At 48.2% G+C, this 15280-nt stretch overlaps 1 protein-coding gene across 6 annotated transcripts in view; it reads left to right on the forward strand.

The window, feature by feature from the left end:
* TMEM259 (transmembrane protein 259) overlaps positions 1–15280 on the forward strand; it is a 28718-nt gene that overhangs the window by 5160 nt on the left and 8278 nt on the right. For all 6 annotated transcript variants that reach the window (XM_030218165.1, XM_030218161.1, XM_030218160.1 and 3 more), the window contains exons 2-5: positions 4181–4435; positions 6810–6978; positions 8456–8566; positions 15158–15280. In XM_030218165.1, coding sequence (XP_030074025.1) covers positions 4181–4435; positions 6810–6978; positions 8456–8566; positions 15158–15280 — 658 coding nt within the window. The remainder of the gene's footprint in view (positions 1–4180; positions 4436–6809; positions 6979–8455; positions 8567–15157) is intronic.

A 15280-nucleotide genomic window follows, 5' to 3' on the forward strand; every position in this document is an offset into this window, starting at 1 on the left:
GGCCAGCAAGGCCTGCGTCAGGAGTCTATATAAAACAAATCAAATCATAAATATTAAAATGAGAAAACAGTATCTATGACTAACCAAATGTTTGATAAAACAGACTGATAACTGTGTAAATCCCGTCAGACAATGTTTTATCAAGGAAAAGATAATCCAATCTGGAGTAAGAAAGGTGCATGTGAAAGTAAAAGGTGTAATCCCTCCCTCTAGGGTGTCCCAGTCTCCACACATCATACAAACCCATCCCCTCTACAAAGTTTTTCAGAGTCTGAGAAATTCTACAGTCAATCGGAGCAGGAGGAGCAGAGCGGTCAAGCCTAGGCTGCATAGTGGCATTAAAATCTGCCACCAGCACTTTACCTCTAGCAAAAGTCTGTAACTCCCGTTGAAGTCTTAAAAAAAAATGTTCTTGCCTCTCATTTGGCGCATAAATACTTGCTAATGTATATTCCTCCTGCTCCAACAGAACATGCAAAAAGAGATAACGACCCTCCCTGTCTCTTTTCGAATGAACAATCTGTACCTGAACATCCTTATGGAACATAATAGCCACTCCCCTTTGTTTAACCCCCCCTTTACATCAGAGGCATAGAGCACCGTCAGGTATTGCTTAGATGATGATGATCCCTCATGTTTCTGTAAGAAATGAGTTTCTTGCAAAAAAACCACATGAGGGTATCGCAAATGCAACTCCCGCAATAGAGCATGCCTCTTGTATGGAGAGTTTACATTGTAAGTAAGAAACTTAATGTCCGCCATCTAACAGTCTCTGGTCTAAACACAGTTTTGATGAAAGGTGCATACCCGTCCCTAGTTCCCCAACTCCGGTGACACCTCCCCCCACCTATCCTGCCCACCCTCTCCCCTATCTCCCACCCTTCCTTCTCTCATCCACCCCCCAACCGGCACCATCCAGCGCCACTTGGGCACAGGAAGAAGAAGACCCCACGGGCCAAACAGTAAACTACCCCCTCAATCCCCCCACCCACCCATATATATTCACACAATCTCAAGTTCATCCCTCACCTTCCAGTTTATGGAAACTCTCGCGCCCGCTTTTCCCAGTCCTTTTCCCTCTTAGATGCCCTCTAGGGCAGAAACCAGAAATACCAACATTCAGTCAATCCAGTCCAGCCAGCAGTTTCTCCTGTCTGAGTCTCAGGTTTCTTTGCAGCTTTCTCCACTCTTTTCCACCTCTGGAACCGGATCTTCGTAGCAGAGGCCAACCCCACCGGCACGTTTTCAGTCAGGGCCAGGCCCGTTTCATGTAGGTACTTCCACGCCGCTCCCACACTTTGGCAACGAAGTTGCACTCCTTTAATCTCAAAGCAGATAGTGAACGGGAAAGCCCACCGGTATGCTGTCTTCTCTTTAGTCAGGATCTCAATAACCGGCTTCATGGCTCTCCTCTGGCTCAGAGTAAACAAAGAAAGATCTTGATAAATCGACACACATGCCCCGTTGAAATCCAAAGTGGGCGTCTGACGGGCCTTTTGCCAGATCTGATCTTTGCACACATAGGTAGTAAAGCGGACCACAATATCTCGCGGTCTATTGTCTCTAGCTTTGCCCAGCGCTCTATGGGCTCTTTCAATGCCCACTGCTCCAGGGTCAAAACTCTCTCCCATCAGCTGTGCATATATGGCTCGCACCATAGCCGGTACATCCTGCAGTCCTCCATTTTCCTGGACACCTCAGGACCTAAGGTTCTGTCTATGGCCACAATTTTCCAGGTCGTCTAGCTTATATTGAAGCTCCTCTGCTTGCTCAGCCATTTTATTTAATCGCCTCTCCATCTCTTTGTTCTTCTCCGTCTGTTCGTCTACTCGCTCCTCCAGTGCTTCCACCCTGCCCCCGCCAGCTCTCTCAAGTCAACGCTTAACTCATCCTCATGTTCCAGGATTTCTTCTTTGGAAGCCCGGATCTCAGCTCGAATCACCTCGAGACACTTTGTCAGGTCCTGTGGTAGTGCTTTTGTGGGGGCAGGATCAGTTCGCTCCTCACGGGAGGATATCGAGTCCGACTCCGACGATCTTCGCGGCTTAGGTGTGACGGGATAGGCCCCTTGCCGTCTGCCTCGTGGAAAGGCGTTCGCTGTCCTGCGGCGGTACGCCGGTTTTTTTGCTCATTTTACGAAGCAGGATCAATTTCCAATTCGCTTCAACTTGATCAGACAGAAAAGAGATGGACTAGACCTCAGTCAGAGCTTAATTGAAGGTGGGGAAGCATGGAGCTAAAGGATCAAGCGGCCATTCAGCCTTGTGATGTCACTTCCTCCCTTATATGCATGGTTTAAGACCGCTCCTCTGCAGGAAAGACTCCGCATAAGCGCATGCACGGCATGTGACAAAGGGGCGATAAATTTGAAATCTCATTGGTTAACTGCCACAGGCAGAATAAGCGAAAGAAAGTTGTTAGAGTGTTCCCTGGAGTCGTCATCATCGCACAACTGTAAGACTTTAACACTGGCTGAATAGAAGTTCTTAAAAAATTAGAAAACAAGCAAAGTCAAGCATCTATTTAAAAATAATAAAAATGTGAAAGATGGAAAATGTTTTGTGTAATAAACTGAAAAGCACAAGATAAGAGAACAAAATTCATAGCGATCCAGCAGTAGTAAAAAAAAAAAAAAGCAATCCAGCATTAATAAAAAAAAAAAGTGTAAGAGTAAACAAAATAGACAAAAAACATTGCCCAAGATAGATACTGAAAAGGACTAGATGCAATATCCAAAAATCTAATTAGTCTAAAAGAGGACATTAAAAAAGTTATAGAACCAATGTATTGGCTGTATCCCTAAAGGCCAGATTAATACAGTAATCCAGAGTTACCCACATTTTGAAAATCCTGCGTTGCAAATTATACTAATGTTAAAGGATCTAAAAGACAAGAGGTAATCATGTAAGAATCTCTGATTAATATATTTCTTATTCGCTAGAAAATAGCAGGACATATTAAAAATACTGCTAAGCCCAACTCTGCATTGAGACCATTAGGAACCACAGTAAAAGGAAGGTATCTTGGTCCCCTCCTCTCCACCTTGGTTGAATATGTTTAAAAAAACAGAAATTTAATATCATCCATAGTGTGATTAAAATCGTTCCAATGAGATACCAATGGCGCTGACAGTATATTTCTGCTTATGCAGCTTCTTTGTTCGATGATTCTTGTTCGGACCATCTGTTTTGTTTTGCCTACATACAACAGGTTTTAAATGTACTACTTTATTATCTTGTGTGCCCCGTAGTCTTTGTACTTTTAAGTAGATTCACATGTACCAGACACTGCTTCTGCTTCTTAAGACATAGAGGTACTGGCAATATCCATTTTAGTCTTCAAAGTCCAGTAACACTAGTACATCTAGCAGTACTGTAGACCCAATAATAATGATAGTGAGCCTTTTTATGAGAATAAGAGCAAGACATCTGGAACTAGAAGTCTTGGTATGGGGTTAATGGTAAGGTTTGTGACTGGGAAAGGCTTGTGTAGTGGAGAGGTCCATGTCCTTTGATAACGTTTGCATGTAGGTTCCATGTACCTAGATGCCGGAAACCAGTGCTTCTGGCTTAATGAACTATGGAAGATAGGCAATTATTTTTAAAGGATCCTTCGCTGTGATGGTGTACTAACAAGTGTTTTAGAACATTATTTACTAAACTCAGGAAACCTGTTGAAGAGTCATTGATTCTAGGGATGGGATGGAGGCTGAGAGCAAAGCCTGTGTGTGTGTGTGTGGGGGGGGGGGGGGGGGGGAGATGGTGGGGTGATAGTTGAGACAGCACAAGACCTGTCCTTTGCTTCTCTCTGCTGATGTTTTGAATGAGAGGATAAAGTAGTGACAAAACTTGTGAAGGCAGAGCACAACGGGCAGGCATGGCTGCCATCATATGTCATACATCCTGATTATAAATGTGCTAAAACCCAGAGCTGTACAGCTGGAAAGTTAGCTCTCCATTTTAAGTCATGTCTCAACCTAATATTCGTCTAGTGTTTGAGGAATAGACTGCAAAAAATTCTTTCTCTCTATCTCAGATATGAAATATTTGATTTTTGACGATTGTTTTCTTGAAAACTGAGTGCTGAGTAAACAGGTAACCCAAGATACTTTTTAGTGTTAGTGCTTTGTTGCTGCTGACTCTCTCTTCTCTTCTCTCTCTCCCTTCCTTCCTTGATACAGGCCCTCTTTGTGCTCTCTATCTTAGCCTACATCCACATTGCTTTCTCTCGCTCTCCAATCAACTGCCTAGAACATGTTCGGGACAAATGGCCTCGAGACGGCATCCTGCGGGTGGAAATCCAGCACAACTCCAGCCGTGCCCCCATCTTCCTGCAGTTTTATGAGACTGAGAACTTCCCAGGAATGGTGAAAGAGGAGGATGACGAAGAGGAGGAGGAGATGAGTGTGGATATGTTTGATAACAGCTCAATTAAGGTATATTACCAAAGGAATAGAGAAACATAGGTGATAAGGCCTCTGTGCAGGGCATTGCCGAAACTTCACCTAGAATGTGGTGTACATGAGAGAGCTAACCAGAATGATGCAGGATAGCCATTAAGCACTATATGAGCTGAGAATTGAGAAATTAAATGTCTGCCTTAGAGAAGAGGCAGCACGTGTGCGGCAGGATAGAGATCTTGAAATGCCTTAGAGATATAAATAATGCACAAGAAGCAACCTTTTCAGAGAGGAAAAAAATCCTCTAGAACCAAGGGGTTATGTTTGAGGGTCCAAAGAGTTAGGAGCACCATCAGGAAATTTTTCCTCATGGATAGAGTGGTGTGGGCATGGAATGGCCTTCCAAGGGAGGTGCAGATGGGACAGTAACAGTTCAAGAAAGCCTTGGATGTATTAAGCATAAGCTTGAGGCAGAGGACGTATTCGTAGTGGACCTGTTTTAGCGCACCAAGTCCAGCAAGAGTTTGGCATTGTCACTGTATCAACAATTGCTGGGCTTTATTAAGTGGGACATGAGCCATAGAAGGGAATGGGAGTTGGAGCTAGTGGTGGAATATAATGAGAGGCAATGGAAACAAATGGAAGAGGCTCTTGTAGGGTCTTTTACGTGTATGGTGTACAGCGCTGCGTATCCCTTGTAGGCGCTATAGAAGTGTTAAGTAGTAGTAGTTTCACGGGTGGTTGTGCACCTACAGGAAAACAATTGCAAAATGCTTGCATCAGATGCTAGCAAGATTGAAACATGTTTCCGGGGTGTAAAGGGCAGATGCTGGAGGATGTATCCTGAGAGGGGTCCTGGGTTATGTTTGGTGGAATTGTTATAAGATCAGTGCATTTTGGAGGATGATTCATTTTCTATTACAATATGTAATAGGGGTGGATCTACCCTGGGATCAGAGGATTTTCTTTTTAAGCTGAGGAGAGGGGAAAGGCACCACAATGCAAAGGAGATTGACTTGACATTTTTTGAATGTTGCTAAACTTGAGATGGCAGTTTCTTGGAACGAAGTGAGAGCTCCAAAGGGGACCCAATGGTTTGCTAAGCTGTGGGGCCAGAATTCACAACAAAACTGGAAGATATGTCTACGTAAAGTCCAAGGGAAACAAAGAAGTAGCGAGTGTGACACAAGCTTCAACACAGGAGATGTCTATCACAAAGTTCTTTATTGCACCAAAAAGAGACCTGATACGGGGCTGTGTTTCTGCGGTGAAAACTGCCTACTTCAGGGATCAAGAGGACAATGTCTGGAGCAGGTTCACTGTAAAAAAACAAAACAAAAAGTAGAGCACAGTCGGTCCCTGAGGCACTCTCTCATATGCCAGATGAGATCTGGGTCTTCACGTCATATCTTTCTGTACTGGCACATGAATGCATCAAGGTTCCTGTGGGTGCCGAATTATCTTGAGAATGGCTGGCAGGTCACTTTCTTATATACAGTTGGATTCTACCTTTTTTTTACAGTGAACTGGAAATTTATTACAAAAACCAAACAGATTATTAGAGAGCCTGTGTTTCATCCTCCCAGAACCTGCTCCAGACATACTCTTGACCCCTGACGTAGGCGGTTTGATAGACATCTCCTGTATTGAAGCTTGTGTCACACTCTATACTTCTTCGTTTCCCTTGCTAAGCTGTGGAACGTGGGATTTCTCTCAGTAATAGGTAGAAAAGTAGAGAGGTTATATAGAATCGGAAGCCTTTTCATAGTGTATGTAGTAACAAAGGTTTGGTGTCTGTGAGGTACCTTAATAAATAGTAGGTACACTAGGGGAGGAGGATAAGACTAACTGGAGGGAGTTTCATTGGGATCCCTACTGGTAGGGGCGGGGTGATGGAGTGGAGGGATAAATTGTTTGATATTTTAGACTGATTAGGGGCTCTAGCAATGCCTCAGGAATTAAACTGGGCAGACGGAGGATGGGTCTTATCTGCTTATTGACCAAGAGCTAGATCAAATTCCTTAACACAGGGTCACATGAGACACTATGTGCTATTTATGGTTGTTAGGCCTGATGTCTCCCTTCCCCCCTTCATACATCTGTTAACTGGAATAGCATTTTGTTACTATCCAACATTATAGGATAACACACTTTCCTTCCTTAAATGCCTTCTGCCCAAGCATTAGGAGTCTTGGGATTGATCCTGAAGAAGTTTGCCAAAAAGCTGTGGAGTCTACCTTTTATGCAGAAAGAAGGGATAGAGAAAGGATAGAAATGAACAAATGCCTGTGGGTTCTAAAGAGTGGAACGGATATTGAGAGCATAGGGTCAGAGCAAAAGGGTCATGGGTTGAGAGACTGCTGCCATTTGAACAGCTCACATACTCACTCCATTCAATCATGTTCAACAGTTTGAGCTGGACATTGAGCCAAAAGTCTTCTTGAAACCTTCCCTGGCAAGCAGCACTGAAGCCGTCAGCCAGAATGAAAGTCAAGAACTTTCCTTTAGTGAGGCAACTGCTAAAGGCGTGCAACCACTGAGCGAGACTGTTTCTGAGTTTGAGATGCTGGCCAAAGCAGGTAAACCTCTCCCACTCTGACTCGTACTTTTTTATGACTGTGGCTGTGTTCCCTCTGTCCCCTGCTGTTATTACCCTTTCTCTATGGCTTCCTGTTCCTCTGCCATGTGATAGTATCAGAATAAGTCACTCGCAAATAGTTGTTCATGCAGGGCACCCTCTTTGTAAAGTTTGCTAGTAAAAGGCGTTGTGCTTGGAGTTCTGGGGCTCTCAGTGACAGTGGTGTATCGTCGGAGGTGGTCATGTAGCATAAACTGGCTTTAGCCGATGTGCCAGTGGCATTTTTTTGGTTTAGTAGTTTTACAGCTCGTCGGTACAGGTCTTTATTGGGCTATGGTACTATGAGCCTTCATTCACAAGTACCTGGTTTCCCCCCTTTAATAGTCTCCTATTTCAGTCCCTCAGTCTTCTCCTTGGATTTCCTTATGACTGGACTGCTTTCTCGTTGCCTTCTTACCAGTTACCGTGTCTAACGCTACCCTGGTGCTAAGCGATGTGCTGGGAAGTGTGCTGTAGGCCCTGCCTGTAATGTTCCTGATGTGAAGTGTTGCTTTTCTCTTAGACTCATCATGCGTTTCCATCTAGCTTTCATCACGGAGTTGTTATATGCAACCTTTTCATAGGCTGGGCTGATGTAGTAAGCTTAGCACACAATTCCCTAACACACATTTAAGATAAAATGTGTCCAATGCAGCAACCAAATTATATGTGAATTGCATGCAAACAAGCGGACAAAACACAGAAGAGCCCAGCAATCACCATGGAAGTGTACATAACGGGTGTGCACTAGCAGCAGAATCAATATTTTGTGTATAACCGTATTGGCACTTGGAATTGTATATGCATACGTTATGCATTCCTGACATGTAAACGTGCATAATTGCTATGGTATTTAAATCTCTGCAGTTAAGCACTTCACCCTTTTTCATAGCCGTGACACTTTCCCCTTAACCTTGCATTGTGCAGTCACCTCAACTCCTCATCCTGCTGTTTTTCATTTTTGACTTTTTTTTTTTTTTTTTACAAGACAGGAACTAAGATGTGGGTTCTTCGTGCTTGCACAGAAGAAATGGGCATGAAACTCTCACAAACACTAGCTGCAGAACAAGCTTAACGTTTTACTCCTCCCCAGTGTTAGAAAAGTGTGCACTCAGCCTTCAGCTCTTTTGCATTCTTCTTTGCATCTGCTTTAATAGCCTCATTATCACTGGATTTAAATGTGCAGCATGCTGTCTCTAAGCCTTTGTACAGGGGTTTGTTGTGTGCGTGTGCTTAATGTAGTTTCTAAGTCTCCCACACCTTATTACATTGGCCCCTCACTACTTCCCTTTTGGTTCCCATCTTGCTCCTTCCCTAACTCTCACCTTGTTCTGTCACAGTAAGCGTGATCCTGGGTATGAGCGTGACCCAGCATGCTCTTTCCACAGCCTGCCCTGCCATAAATAGTGGAAAGTAATGCATTTTTTTTTTCCTTGCAGTGTGGCCGCAGGAGGAGTACATTGTGGAGTATTCACTTGAGTACGGCTTTTTGCGCTTGTCCCAGAGCACACGCCAGCGGCTCAATATTCCAGTTATGGTGGTGACACTGGGTGAGTTTATCTGCAGCCTTCTGGCTCAGTGTCCTTAAGCTGGAACAATCTTCCTTCTGCATCTTGTAACCCCCCAGCCTCTTCCACCTCTCCGGTATTCTGCTTCTTTTGGATTTAATTTTTTTTTTTTTAATTTCTTTTGCCACTTTGTTCTTGTATTAAGGTAATCTTATTATCAGAAGGCTTTTCAAGGCTGTGAAGATGCATGGATTCTGACGTACTTGAAACTGATGTAACATTTGTTGAGGCTTAAGTATGCATATGTAAATGTATCCAAATCCCTCTCTTATGTTTAGGGCTTCAGATTGTAACTGATAAACACCAATAAAACACCCCCTGTGCACATCAAAACAGATATTTATTTGATAAGCACTGGGAAACCTCAACTTCCCGAGTACTTTCTTGTATCCCCCATTTGGGGTTTTTTTTTGTCTTTTCTGTTTTGACACAAACATACATTTCCATATCATCATGCCAATCAATCCATAGACAGGTGGGTTGTGTCCATCTACCAGCAGGTGGAGGTAGAGAGCAATCCTTTTGCCTCCCTATATGTGGTCATGTGCTGCCGGAAACTCCTCAGTATGTTCTCTATCTCAGCAGGTGGTGGTCACACACAGCAGCAGCTCTGGCTAGGTCTCCAAGCCTAATTCTTAGGTTTTGTTGAGTACCTGGGGTTGAGGGCTCTTCTTGAGCAAGTGCAAACCTGGCGGTGCCAGGTCCCTCCTTTTCTCCCCTCGACCGCTGGCTCCATTAAAAAAAAAAAAAAAAATTTGAACGTCCTTTAAGGGCGTTTATTTCAGCGTTTATTGCAGCTGCTCACTGGGACACCAGTTCGTTATAGCTCGGAGCGAGAAGCAGGTAATTTTACCTTTTATAGCGGGCAGGGGGTTCCTCGTTCGGTCTCCACGTGGCTTATGGCGTTGGAGGGCGAGGGCGTGAAGATTCGCTCCCCGGACCGCGTGTGTGCGTCTAGCTGGGATGCGGGGGTTTCAAAGCCTGACTCGCCTTTGTTTGGGCGTCAGTTTGGAGTCCGGTCAGTGACCTGGTTCTTCCTCCGGTGCGGTGGTTTTTTTCCCGCCATAAGCGCCCTCCCCCCCCCCCCCCCATTTTGGCCGGCCACTCTGCTCGGACGGCTTCTTCTTGGGCCGCCCTCGAGGTGGGAGACGTTAATGCTATGGTCGCCCTTGATTCGGGCGACGGCAAGAAAGCGGCGAAAGTTAAGCGCCGTTGGACGTCATTTTGGATGCGCAGCATGTTTCCCCCCCGCTCTTGCGAGTGTCAGTTGAGGGTGTGTCTAGGGCCGTGGCCCAGGCGGCAGAAGTGCACAGTCTAGGGGGTTCTCCCCTGAGTTCATTTTGCTGCTGCATCAGGCTTTTTCTTATGCTAAACACTGCCCCAGCTCCCCCCTCTGATCAAGGGGTTGAGGCCTCCGGAAGCAAACGCCCTCAGGTGGACTTCCAGGCCCTAGAGGACTCTGTCTCCTCTGATGTAGATGAGGGCCGCGTATCTGAGTTCTCCCAACGGTCCTTTGGGGATTCCTTGGAGGAGACGGATTCCCGCTCGGATGGAGCGGATGACCCCTCTGCAGCCCGGATCTTTCGCTCAGAGGATTTGCCCAACCTGTTAGTGCAGGCCATGAGCATTTTGAAGATTTCCTCTCCGGAGGACGTCTCTCCCTCAGCCTCTGTTGGCTCTGCCATTATGCTGGGGACGAAGTGCCCGCCTAGAACCTTCCACGTGCATGAAGCCATGCACACCTTGATTTCGGCTCATTGGAATTTTCCAGAAGCGAGCCTTAAAGTGGCCAGGGCTTTGTCCCGCCTCTATCCTCTGCCTGAAGGTGAACGGGAGGCCTTTCTTGGGCCTACCGTGGATTCTTTAATCTTACGGTGACTAAGAAAACGGCGTTGCCGGTGGAAGGTGGCACGGCCCTAAATGACGCCCAAGACAGGAGATTGGAGGTGGCTTTAAAGTCGTCCTTCGAGGCGGCTGCTTTAAGTTTGCAGGCCTGAATTTGCCTATGTGGCCAGGGCGTGCCTGATGCTGGTGCAGCGGGCTTCCCCCTCAGATCCTTCCTTGAGGGCTGATTGGCCAGCCCTGGAATCGGGCTTGGCCTACTTGGCAGACTTGCTGCATGATGTCTTGAGAGCCTCGGCTAAAGGTATGGCTCAGACAGTCTCTGCACGGCAGTGGCTTTGGCTAAAGCATTGGTCTGTTGACCACGCCTCTAAGTCTCGCCTGGGTAAGTTAGCTTTTAAAGGCAAGCTGCTCTTTGGGGTCGAGCTGGACAAGATTGTGACCGATCTCGGCACGTCTAAGGGCAAGAGGTTACCGGAGGTCAGGGCTCGGGCCAGGGGTGCCCGCCCCGGTTCCTCCAAAGGACGGTTTCAGGAAGCCCATCGGTATCACCCGGGCAAGTCGGGCTCCTCTGCCCCCTTTTCCTTCATAAGGAACTTCTCCCCCAAGCAGCATTCCTTTCGCAGAGACCGCCGTCCTGGAGGTGCCTCCTCCAGTCATCCCCCAGGGTCTCGTACCCAATGACGGGGCGCTGGTCCATGGCCCAGAGCAGATTGGAGGACGCCTATCCTCGTTTCTGGGCGAGTGGACCAGGGTAACTTCAGTCGCTTTGGTGCGGAAGTCATCAGAGACGGCTACAAGCTAGAGGTCTGCCGACCCTTAAGAGACGGGTTTGTGCACTCTCCCTGCAAGTCTCCGGTCAAAGCTGTGGCAGTGCAGCAGACTTTGGACAATCTGATCCGCCTGGGTGCGGTCGTTCCGGTGCCAGAAGATCAGCTTGGCAAGGGACGTTACTCCATTTACTTTGAGGTACCAAAGAAAGGAGGTTCTGTCCGGTCTATCCTCGACCTCAAAGGAGTCAATCGGGCCTTGTAAGTTCGGCACTTCCGGATGGAGACTCTCCGCTCTGTTATAGCGGCAGTGCAGGCAGGGGAGTTCCTGGCATCCTTGGACATCAAGGAAGCTTACTTGCATATTCCCATCTGGCCTCCTCAACGCTTTCTGCGTTTTGCAGTTCTGAGCCGACACTTCCAGTTCAGAGCCCTCCCGTTCGGGTTGGCTACTGCTCTGCGGACCTTCTCCAAAGTAATGGTGGTCATCGCAGCCTTCCTTCGCAAGAAAGGAGTAGAAGTCCATCCTTATCTGAACGACTGGTTGATCCGAGCCCCCTCTTTTATGCAGAGTGCGGCAGAGCTTCAGACCGGGTGATTGCTCTTTTGAGCTCCCTGGGGTGGATCATCAACTGGGAGAAAAGCCAGCTGCGCCCGACTCAATCCCTGGAGTATCTGGGAGTTCGATTCGACTCCCAAGTGGGCAGAGTGTTCCTGCCAGACAATCGGATTGTCAAGCTTCAGGCTCAGGTGGACAAGTTCCTAGCAGCCTCTCCTCTTCGGGCTTGGGACTATGTGCAGCTGTTGGGCTCTATGACGGCCACGATGGAAGTAGGGCCCTGGGCCAGGGCCCATATGAGACCTATACAGCTCTCTCTGCTGCAGCGATGGACTCCAGCTTCGGAGGATTACGCTGTGCGCCTTCCCTTGGATACGGCGGTGCGCAAGGCGCTGAGCTGGTGGCTGAGGCCAGACAAGCTGTCCGCAGGAATGCCTCTTATGACCCCGGAGTGGGTTGTCGTCACGGCGGACGCCTCTTTGATGGGCTGGGGAGCCCACTACTTGGGAAGGACAGCGCAGGGGCTCTGGCCCCCTGCAGAGGCAAAGTGGTCTATCAACCTCCTGGAACTCAGAGCCATTCGGTTGGCACCTTTGGAGTTTCTCCCGGTCCTGGCGCTGAAGCCAGTACGGGTCCGGTCGGACGATGCCACGGCTGTGGCCTATGTCAATCGCCAGGGAGGTACCATGAGCACCCCTCTAGCCAAGGAGGCCATGAAGCTAAGCCTGTGGGCGGAAGCGAACCTGGAACAGCTGTCGGCGGCCCACATTGTGGGAGTCATGAATACTGCTCAGGCCTTCTTGGACATCACGTAGTGCTGGGGCCAGCCGAGCCTAGATCTCATGGCGTCATCAGCCAATTGCCAAGTGCCGTGCTTTTTCAGCAGAGGACGGGACCCTCGATCTCTGGGAGTAGATGCTCTTCTCCAACAGTGGCCGACACAGGAGCTTCTCTATGTGTTCCCGCCTTGGCCCATGTTGGGCAGGGTGCTAGGCCGGGTGGCAAAGCATCCGGGCCAGATAATCCTGGTGAGTCCGGATTGGCCCAGATGTCCCTGGTATGCGGACTTGATCAGGCTCTCAGTGGACGGCCCTCTGCAGCTGCCAGCGGAGCGGGGCCTGTTGCATCAGGGTCCCGTGGTAATGGAGGATCCCTCCCCCTTTGGTCTTTCGGCCTGGCTATTGAGCGGCAGCGTCTGAGGAAGAAGGGCTTCTCAGACAAGGTCGTTGCCACTATGCTGAGAGCGAGGAAGCGCTCTACTTCTACTGCTTACGCCAGGGTTTGGCGTACCTTTGCATCGTGGTGTGAGGCAGGCTCACTTTCTCCCTTCATTGCTCCAATTTCTTCAGTATTGGCGTTCCTGCAAGAAGGTCTGGAAAAAGGCCTGTCGCTCAGTTCCCTTAAGGTCCAGGTAGCGGCTCTTGCTTGCTTCAGGGGTCACCTGAAGGGTGCTTCCCTGGCCTCGCAGCCAGATGTGGTACGCTTTCTCAAGGGAGTTAATCACCTGCGCCCTTCTCTGCACTCAGTGGTACCTGCGTGGAATCTCAATCTGGTGCTAAGAGCCTTGCAGAAGCCGCCTTGTGAGCCCTTGTTGAGGGCATCTCTGAAAGACCTGACGTTGAAAGCAGTCTTTTTGGTGGCTATCACTTCAGCCAGAAGAGTTTCCGAGCTCCAGGCTCTATCATGTCGGGAGCACTTTCTGCAGTTCACTGAGGCAGGAGTGTCTATTCGCACAGTGCCTTCCTTCCTGCCCAAGATTGTTTCTCGCTTCCATGTGAATCAGCAGCTCTGTCAACCCTCCTTTCGTAGGGAGGACTACCCAGAGGAGTACTCTGCTCGCAAATATCTAGATGTGAGACGAGTCATCATCAGATACTTGGAAGTGACCAATGATTCCGGAAGTCGGATCATCTGTTTGTGCTGTTCGCAGGTCCTCGTAAGGGTCTGCCGGCTGCCAAGCCTACAGTGGCACGATGGGTCAAGGAAACCATTGCAGCGGCTTATGTGGCCGCGGGGAAGGTGCCGCCTATCCAGCTGAAGGCTCACTCCACTGGAGCACAGGCGGCCTCGATGGCAGAGGCCGGGTCCGTCTACTTGGAAGAGATTTGTAGGGTGGCAACTTGGGCATTGGCTCATACCTTCTCCAGACATTACCGCTTGACTGTGGCTGCTCGGGCGGAGGCCCGGTTTGGAGCTTCAGTGTTGCGGTCAGGGATTTCTATGTCCCGCCCTGGGTGAGTACTGCTTCGGTACATCCCACCAGTCTATGGATTGATCGGCATGATGATATGGAAGGTAAAATTATGTATCATACCTGATAATTTTCTTTCCATTAATCATAGCCGATCAGTCCATAGCCCCTCCCAGATATCTGTACTGTTTCTATTCTGGTTGCATTTCAGGTTCAAGTTTAGTCTTCAGTTCCTGTTCAGGAGGACTTCGTGTTAAAGTTTTTTTTTCAGTTGGATTCTTCAGGAGTTGAGACGATTTTGTGTTACAGTGAGCTGCTGCATTCCTCTCCCCTCCGTTTTACGGGGCTGGATTGAGACCTAAATTCTGCCGGCGCTCCCTCCCGCTTCGTGCGGCTGTAGGGCAGCTTTGTACCCCTCCCGCTTCGGCGGTGTTAGGGTCAGTCAGCTCCTCCCGCGGTTGCGGTTGCAGGATAAGCCAGATCCGCCCGCATCGGTGGGTGTGGTGTCCCTCCCCTGCTCCGCGGGGATGAGCTGGGCGGATTCCCCTCCCCCACTGGTGTGGGGATGAGCTGGGTTAATTTCCCTCCCCCGTTTCGGCGGTGGTGAGCTGGGCAGAGTGTCCCTTTGTGGGTGTAATTCTCTAAGTGCTGAGTCCTGCGGATGGAGCTTGGATATCGACATACTGAGGAGTTTCCGACAGCACATGACCACATATAGGGAGGCAAAAGGATTGCTCTCTATCTCCACCTGCTGGTAGATGGACACAACCCACCAGTCTATGGATTGATCAGCTATGATTAATGGAAAGAAAATTATCAGGTATGATACATAATTTTACCATTTGACTCCACCAGAAAAGGTATCTGGCAATAGTGCCTGTTCTGTAAAAACACTGAAACAGATCTTTTTTTGTACCACAAAGAGCCTTTGATTAGCTGGTAAAATACAAATTATAAATGCCTAAGAATGGAAGGTTAACTTACATTTAAGCTTCTGATGAGCTTTGGACGAACGAGCTGGTGCTTCAGTCCTCATAATTCTTTTGCTATCCAACTCCTCTTTGAATACAGGACTTTTGCATGTTTTCTTTGGGGTCCTGTGATTTCCTGCTTACTGAAGTGATTGTTGTTCTTGCCTGTGGTACTTGAGCATTCCAAGAGTATTATCTGAGCACAGCCTGAGGGGCCGGTGTTTTGTATGTGTTTGACAGATCCTACACGGGACCTTTGCTTTGGAGACCGTTTTAGCCGTCTACTCCTGGATGAGTTTCTAGGCTACGATGATATCCTTATGTCCAGTGTGAAAGCCCTGGCAGAAAACGAGGAGAACAAAG

Source organism: Microcaecilia unicolor, chromosome 11 (genome assembly GCF_901765095.1).
Source record: "Microcaecilia unicolor chromosome 11, aMicUni1.1, whole genome shotgun sequence".
In the NCBI taxonomy this organism is placed as follows: Eukaryota; Metazoa; Chordata; class Amphibia; order Gymnophiona; family Siphonopidae; genus Microcaecilia; species Microcaecilia unicolor.